Here is an 8443-nt window from a genome sequence, read left to right on the forward strand (position 1 = left end):
AGTCTCAAAAAAAAAAAAAAAAAAAAAAAAGATTTTATTTATTCCCATTTTGTGAATGGGAAAATAGTTTCAAAGAGGTTAAGTTTACTTAATTTGTAACTGGGTCTGTTTGATTTCAAGTCTTGTGGTTTTTCACCATAGCTCACTCACCATGGGCAACGACACCACAATAGATAAATCATGTGGATAGCCAGAAGATTGTCCTGGAATCCTACCCCACATAGAGAGTGCCATAGGACTCAGTGGTTTTTGCCCCCAAATTCCTATCCATAATGCATTCAGTAATTCAGCAAGTGTATAGTGAGTCCCTACTGTGTGTCAGGCATTGTTGGGACTCTACACTTAGAAATGCATCAGCATGTAGTCAGGAGGATATACAGACACTGTCAACAATTATTGCATGATATTGATTGAACACCTAGTTAGTATTTGGCTCTGGGCTTACAGTAGTGAGGGAAGAGAAACCACAGACACAGTAGCTAATAAGAAATGTTAGCCAGGCGCAGTGGCTCATGCCTGTAATCCTAGGACTTTAGGAGGCCAAGGCAGGTGGATCACGAGGTGGAGTTCGAGACCAGCCTGGCCAACATGGTGAAACCCCATCTGTACTAAAATACAAAAATCAGCCAGGCGTGGTGGCGGGCTCCTGTAATCCCAGCTACTTGAGAGGCTGAGGTGGGAGAATGACTTGAAACTGGAAGGCGGAGGTTTCAGTGAGCTGAAATCACGCCATCGCACTCCAACCTGGGTGACAGAGCGAGACTCCGTCTTAAAAAAAACAAAAGAAAGAAATGTTAAATACCTTCACATAATAGAATGTTTAATGGCTAGTTTATTCACCTTTGAGTCCTAGCATTTAGCCCAGTGCCTGGCACAAAGTTGGTACTTGATAAATATTTGTGAGGAAGTGAGTAGATGCTAAAATTGAACATGTGGAAAGTATTATGGGAGCGCCAGTGAGAACAATAGATTCTATCTGGAGGCACCAGGAAGCAGTAATGTGTAAACTAGGCATTTAAGGATGAATGAAGTCTATCAAGAAGTCAAGGATGAGAGGATGGGGAAGGCATTTCAGGTAGAAGAAACAGCAAAAGCAGAGGCACAGAGGCTTAGAAGTTCATAGCATACTTGGAAAGAATAAATGTGAAGTTAGAAAGTTGAGGCCCATATAAAATAACTACCACATAAAAAAGTAGTTAAGACTATGGCTTTGGGTTCAGACAGACCTAGCTCTACCACTTTATAGCTGTCTGACTTTACTTAACATCTCTAAGACACAGCTTCCTCATCTGAGAAATGAGGCTAATAATGGTACCTGCTTCACAAGGTTGTTGAAAGCCGGGTGTAGTGGCGCACATCTGTAGTCCTAGCTGCTTGGGAGGCTAAGGTGGGAAGATCGCTTAAGCCCAGGAGTTCGAGGCTGCAGTGATCCATGATTGTACCACTGCACTCCATCGTAGGTGACAGAGCAAGACCCAGTCTCTTAAAAATAATAAGATTGTCAGCCGGGTGCAGTGGCTCACGCCTGTAATCCCAGCACTTTGGGAGGCCAAGGCGGGCGGATCACAAGGTCAGGAGATCGAGACCGTCCTGGCGAACACAGTGAAACCCCATCTCTACTAAAAATACAAAAAAATTAGCCGGGCCTGGTGGCAGGCGCCTGTAGTCCCAGCTGCTTGGGAGGCTGAGGCAGGAGAATGGTGTGAACCCGGGTGGCGATGGAGCTTGCCGTGAGGGGAGATTGCGCCACTGCACTCCAGCCTGGGAGACAGAGCGAGACTCCATCTCAAAAATAATAATAATAATAAGATTGTCAAGAGGGTTAAATGAAAGGACGCATGCAGTTTCTGATGTGGTCCCTGGCACATACTGCATGCTCAGTATCCAGCCTTTCTTGGGTACCCACTTTCTGGCCAGAGCACAGCAATGGGAAGGGTGATCGGAAACAAGGTGGGAACTAGATCAGAGGGGCCTACCAGGCCTCATTCAGGGGAATGGGCTTGTGTGGCAGCTCCAGCAGCTTGGAAGATGGATTGGAGGGTGGAAAACTGAGAGACCAAAAAGCTTGGCTCCCCTCTGTGTGTCCACAGAGCACATCCTGCCCTGCATTTGGAAACCAGGTTTCAGCAGCCCAGATATGGGTGTCCCCATCCCCTCCCGCACTGACCTCTACCACTGTCCCAGTGTCTCTCTAGAAGTGCCTGGCATGGAAGAAATGTTTGCTGCATGAATAAGAGAAACATCAACTGCCACTTATTCTTCAGTAGCACTTACCAGGTTCTGTAACTCATTATCTCACTTGATTTTCACCACATACCATGAAAGTATTCTCATTTTGCAAGCAGGAAACCTGAGATTCAGAAAGGTTAGTCAACTTTCCCAAGGTCAGGCAGCTTGAAAGCCTGAAGGCAAAGCCTTTATTGGTGCAGGAATGAATGAATGCGCACCAGCAATAAGGTAAGAAGAGGGTCAGTGGGGAGGTCTTCAGACCCTGAGCCTAGAATGAGCCATCCTCTCCCTGCAGCTGGTGGTAGGGGACCTTGGCCCTGGTGGGCAGCAGCCCCGCCTGAAGGTGCTCAAAGGACCACTGGTGATGACCGAAAGCCCACTACCTGCTCTGCCAGCTGCTGCTGCCACTTTCCTCATGGAGCAACATGAGCCCCGGACCCCAGCTCTGGCACTTGCTTCAGGCCCTTGTGTCTATGTGTATAAGAATCTGAGACCCTACTTCAAGTTCAGCCTGCCTCAATTGCCTCCAAATCCTCTGGAACAAGACCTTTGGAACCAGGCTAAAGAGGTAAGTAACATGGGAGTTGGGAACCAGAAGGCAAAGATGGCGGCCACTGGGAGAGGAGGGCTGGGCTCCTGGGAAGAAGGTGGGCTGGTGGCAGGAGGTCAGTTATAGTCCATCTCTGACAGCAGCAGTGGTGGCACTTCTTTTTTTTTTTGAGACGGAGTTTCACTCTTGTTGCGCGGAGTAGAGTGCAATGGCGTGATCTTGGTTCACTGCAGCCTCCGGCTCCTGGGTTCAAGCAATTCTTCTGCCTCATCCTCCTGAGTAGCTGGGATTACAGACGCCAGCAACCACACCTGACTAATTTTTGTATGTTTTAGTAGAGAGAAGATTTTGCCATGTTGGCCAAGCTAGTCTCAAACTCCTGGCCTCATGTGATCTGTCTGCCTCGGCCCCACAAAGTGCTGGGATTACAGGCATGAACCACCATGCCCAGCCTAGTGGTGGCACTTTTGGACAAGGTGCTGCGCTTGGCTACTCAGCAGTGGCTCCCAGAGAGGCACTGAGCCAGTCCCCTTAGAGAGTGGAACCCAGAAAATTCCTCCGCACTAGCCACATCCCTGCCCAACTTTGAGGTAGATGAAACCAAAGAAGGCAGGGGCCTATCAGAAGGAGGACTGGAAACACCAAGAGAGGAGGGGAATTTAGGGAAGCGTCTATAAATGGGATGATGAACGTGGCCCTGAGACTGGATTCAGATAACGGGCGTGAGCTTGGGGCTCAGTGCAGAGGCAGGCTGGCAGGGAGACAGAGACCAAGAGGTACCCCCGGAAGTGTGGAGCTCTCTGAGGGCATGGGCATTGGGTTTCCTGCCTGGCTTGAGCTCATAGGCTCACCCTTCTTCCACATTGTCACAGGACCGGATCGACCCCTTAACCCTGAAGGAGATGCTGGAGAGCATCCGGTGAGAGGCTGCCTTCCCCTTCATCCCCCTCCTCACTCCTTCATCCTGTCTGAGCCCCATGGCCCCATTCCTCCACTCGGCTGCCATGCTGGCCCCTTTCCTTGCAGGGAGACGGCAGAGGAGCCGTTGTCCGTCCAGTCACTCAGGTAAGGGCCCTGTGGAGGGCCAGGGTTTGGGAGGCTCCAGGTGGAGGAAGCAGCCACCAGATTGTGCCAGAATGATAGAGGAGGGCAGCGAGGCCGGGGCCTGCTGTGTGTCTCTGTGTGTTCTCTGTGTGTCTAGGTTTCTGCAGCTGGAGCTTAGTGAAATGGAGGCATTTGTAAACCAACACAAGTCCAGCTCCATCAAGCGGCAGGTAATATCCCCTTCTCTTTTTATTTCCCTCTAAAAAAATTTAAATTTTTTAAAAGACCGCTTAACATCAGTGGTAAATTCTATAAGCAAACCCAACCAGTATCTCTTTGCTGTATTCCTTCCAGCCATGCCATGTGTGTGTAGTCATAAAGCTGCAGTGCTTTCCACATTCCAGTTAGTAGTGACAGGTTGTTTTGTATTTTTGTTGTTGTTGTTGTTGTTGTTGTTGTTGTTTTTGAGACAGTCTTGTTCTCATCCAGGCTGGAGTGCAGTGGCATAATCTCAGCTCACTACAACCTCTGTCTCCCAGGTTCAAGCGATTCTCGATTCTCCTGCCTCAGCCTCCCGAGTAGCTGGGATTACAGGCATGTGCCACCATGCCCAGCTAATTTTTGTATTTTTAGTAGAGACAGGGTTTCGCCATGTTGGCCAGGCCGGTCTCCAACTCCTGACCTCAGCTGATCCGCCCGCCTTGGCCTCCCAAAGTGCTGGAATTACAGGCGTGAACTACCACACCCGGCTGACAACTTTTAATATATAGATATATAGTCAGCAGGACACAGATTCTGAGAAAAAGATAGATAGATACAAACATACATACATACATACGTACAGACATAGATACATAGAAATAAAAGATCATGTTACATAAATTGCACATAACTTTTGTTTTCTTGAGAGTAAAGGTAATAGATTTTTATTACAGACATTTTGGAAAAACAAAGAGGGGTATATAGACCAGGTGCATTGACTCATGCCTGTAATCCCAGCACTTTGGGAGGCCAACGGGGGATAATTGGAGGCCAGGAGTTGGTGACCAGCCTGGGCAAGAAAAAAGCGAGACTTCGTTTTTAAGTTAGCTGGGTGTGGTGGCATGTGCCTGTAGTCCCAGCTGCTTAGTAGGCTAAGGCAGGAGGATTGCTTGAGCCCAGGAGTTGAAGGCTGCAGTGAGCTATGATTGTGCCAGTGCACTTTAGCCTGGGTAACAGAGTGACAAGAACTTTTTTTTTGTTTTGAGACAGTCTCGTTCTGTCACCCAGTCTTGCCCCCCCACCCAGAAAAAGAGGGAAGTATAAAGGAGAAATATAAATATGACTGTAATTTCACTACTGAGAGATCCAAAAGATACCTATTCTTACCATTTTGATATATTTTCTTCGTAAGTATGCTTTTATGTCCTGCTTCTCTTGAGTATGTAACATATTTTGAGCATTCGTCTTTAGGAACTTCATTGTTAATGGCCTCTTGATTATGTCACTGACTATTCAGTATTTCCTTCATACTTTGTTTATGTAACCATTCACATCCAGGTCATTAGACAAATGTTTCCCTTTTATTCACTTCCTACTTTTTGTAGTTATAATTTTAATGCCTTTATTGATGAACCTATGCATTGATGAGACCTAGTGGTTCTTTTTTTTTTTTTTTTGAGATGAAGTCTTGCTCTGTAACCAGGCTAGAATGCAGTAGTGTGATCTCAGCTCACTGTAACCTCTGCCTCCCAGGTTCAAGTGATTCTCATGCCTCAGCCTCCCGAATAGCTGGGATTACTCATGCCCTCCACTGTGCCCGGCTAAATTTTGTATTTTTTAGTTAGAGATGGGGTTTCACCATCTTGGCCAGGCTGATCTCGACCTCCTGACCTCGTGATCACCTGCCTCGGCCTCCCAAAGTGCAGAGATTACAGGCATGAGCCACTACGCCCGGCCGATCTAGTGGTTCTTGACCTAGGGGCACCAACCCTCAGTCCAGGAACAGACTCCCAGAGCTGTCTTGCAGTTTAGAAAGCCCCATGGGAACCATCCACCCCGTAGAGGCCACACTCACTGAACGCACTGACAAACACATGCCTTAGACTTTGGCTTGTGTTAGACCAATTCTGTGAGAAACACCGCTCTCTCCTGCTGATCAGCAGCTTTGACATCCACAGCTGTCAATATCTTTGAGTCCTTTTAAAATGGGGAAGTGAATTAATTATTGCTTAAAAGATGCAGTTTGGAGGGGGCAGTCTTCTCAAGTATCTGTCATGGTTACCACTCACATCTTTTTTTTTTTATTTTGAGACAGAGTTTTGCTCTTGTTGCCCAAGCTGGAGTGCAATGGCACGATCTCAGCTCACTGCAACCTCCGCCTCCCGGGTTCAAGCGATTCTCCTGCCTCAGCCTCCTGAGTAGCTGGGATTACAGGTGTGCGCCACCACATCCAGCTAATTCTTTTTATTTTTAGTAGAAATGGGGTTTCACCATGTTAGCCAGGCTAGTCTCAACTCCTGACCTCAGGTGATCTGCCCACCTTGGCCTCCCAAAGTGCTGGGATTACAGGCGTGAGCCACTGCACCCGGCCAACCACTCGCATCTTTGAGTTATCATTAACATTTGGAATGGGAATAGTTACCACTAATATCTGTCCACATGTTTGTAAGCTTTCTCCTTCCATTAGGCACTGAAAATCATTCCTCTTTTTTCATCTTTTTTGGGGTAGGGTAGGGAGCTGGGTCTTCTTCTGTCACTGAGGCTGCAGTGCAGTGGTGTGATCATGGCTCACTGCAGCCTCAAACTCCTGGGTTCAAGTGATCCTCCCCCTTCAACCTCCTGAGTAGCTGGGACTACACGTGCATGCCACCACACCCAGCTAATTTTTTTTATTTTCATTTTTTGTAGAGACGGGATCTCACTGTGTTGCCCAGGCTAGTCTTGAACTTCTGAGCTCAAGTAGTCCTCCCACCTCAGCCTCCCAAAGTGCTGATATTACAGGCATGAGATGCTGTGCCCAGCTGTCTTTTTCAATCTTGATGATAATCACACAATGAGCACCTTTATCTAAAGAAAAACATTTTGCAGCCGGGCGTGGTGACTCTCGCCTGTAATCTCAGCACTTTGGGAGGCCGAGGCGGGCGGATCACGAGGTCAGGAGATCGAGACCAGCCTGGCTAACACGATGAATCCCCGTCTCTATTAAAAATACAAAAAATTAGCCGGGCATGGTGGCGGGTGCCTGTAGTCCCAGCTACTGGGGAGGCTAAGGCAGGAGAATGGCGTGACCCCGGGAGGTGGAGGTTGCAATGAGCCAAGATCGCGCCACTGCACTCCAGCCTGGGCAACACAGCAAGACTCTATCTCAAAAAAAAAAAGAAAAACATTTTGCTTCTGCTAATTTCTGTAGAAGAAATTCCTTACAAAGGGGATCTTTTCTTTTTTGTTTTCCCTCCAATTATAATTACAAAAGAAACATGTGCCTACTGTAGAAATGATAGAAAGGCATCATGAGGAAATTAAACATCACTTGTGATATCACTGTCCAACAATAACTAGTGTTGGTTGAAGGGTTTAGGCTTCCACATGTTTTTGTATTCATATATTTTTTATTTTGACATTTTTTTTTTTTTTTTTTTTTTTTTTTTTTTTTGAGACAGAGTGTTGCTCTGTTGCCAGGCTAGAGTGCAGTGGTATGATCTCAGCTCGCTGCAACTTCCACCTCCTGGGTTCAAGCAATTCTCCTGCCTCAGCCTCCCAAGTAGCTGAGACTACAGGCTCACGCCACCACACCCAGCTAATTTTTGTATTTTTAGTTGATACGGGGTTTCACCATGTTGGCCAGGATGGTCTCGATCTCTTGACCTCGTGATCTGCCTGCCTTGGCCTCCCAAAATGCTGGGGTTACAAGCGTGAGCCACTGCACTCAGCTTATTCTTTTCTTTTTTAAAAGACGGGATCTCACCATGTTGCCCAGGCTGGTCTCAAACTCCTGATCTCAAGTGATCCTCCCACCTGGGCCTCCTAAAGTGCTGGGATTACAGGCATGAGCCACCTTATTTGGCCTATATTCACATATTTTTAAAACTAGGATTATACTAATGTAACTTTTTTTTCTTTTCATTTTTTTGAGATGGAGTTTCGCTCCTGTTGCCCAGGCTGGAGTGCAATGGCGCAATCTCAGCTCATCGCAACCTCCGCTTCCTGGATTCAAGCGATTCTCCTGCCTCAGCCTCCCGAGTAGCTGCAAATACAGGCATGCGCCACCACGCCTGGCTAATTTTGTATTTTTAGTAGAGACAGGGTTTCTCCCTGTTGTTCAGGCTGGTCTCAAACTCCCAACCTTATGTGATCCGCCCACCTCGGCCTCCCAAAATGCTGGGATTATAGGCGTGAGCCACTGTGCCCAGCCTTTTATCTTTTTTTTTTTTTTTTTTTTTTTTTTTTTTTTTTTTTTTTGAGGTAGAGTCTCCTGTTGCCGAGGCTCGAGTACAATGGCACGATCTCAGCTCACTGGAACCTCCACTTCCCGGGTCCAAGCAGTTCTGCCTCAGCCTCCCGAGTAGCTGGGATTATAGGCACCCGCCATCATGCTGGGCGAATTTTTGTATTTTTGTAGAGATGGGGTTTCTTTTCTGG

General features: G+C 47.2%; 1 protein-coding gene across 2 annotated transcripts in view; it reads left to right on the plus strand.

Annotated features, from left to right (window-relative positions):
* Positions 1–1733: 1733 nt before the first annotated feature.
* Positions 1734–8443, plus strand: part of BBS1 (Bardet-Biedl syndrome 1) — a 23610-nt gene continuing 16900 nt past the window's right edge. The window contains exons 1-4 of one of the 2 annotated variants that reach the window (XM_017857228.1): positions 1734–2797; positions 3652–3698; positions 3806–3844; positions 3981–4053. In XM_017857228.1, coding sequence (XP_017712717.1) covers positions 2594–2797; positions 3652–3698; positions 3806–3844; positions 3981–4053 — 363 coding nt within the window. In that variant the 5' untranslated portion in view covers positions 1734–2593. Of the gene's footprint in view, positions 2798–3651; positions 3845–3980; positions 4054–8443 lie in introns of both variants that reach the window. The other variant, XM_017857229.1, reaches the window with a different exon arrangement.

This window comes from Rhinopithecus bieti, unplaced genomic scaffold, assembly GCF_001698545.2.
Source record: "Rhinopithecus bieti isolate Rb0 unplaced genomic scaffold, ASM169854v2 scaffold_44159, whole genome shotgun sequence".
In the NCBI taxonomy this organism is placed as follows: Eukaryota; Metazoa; Chordata; class Mammalia; order Primates; family Cercopithecidae; genus Rhinopithecus; species Rhinopithecus bieti.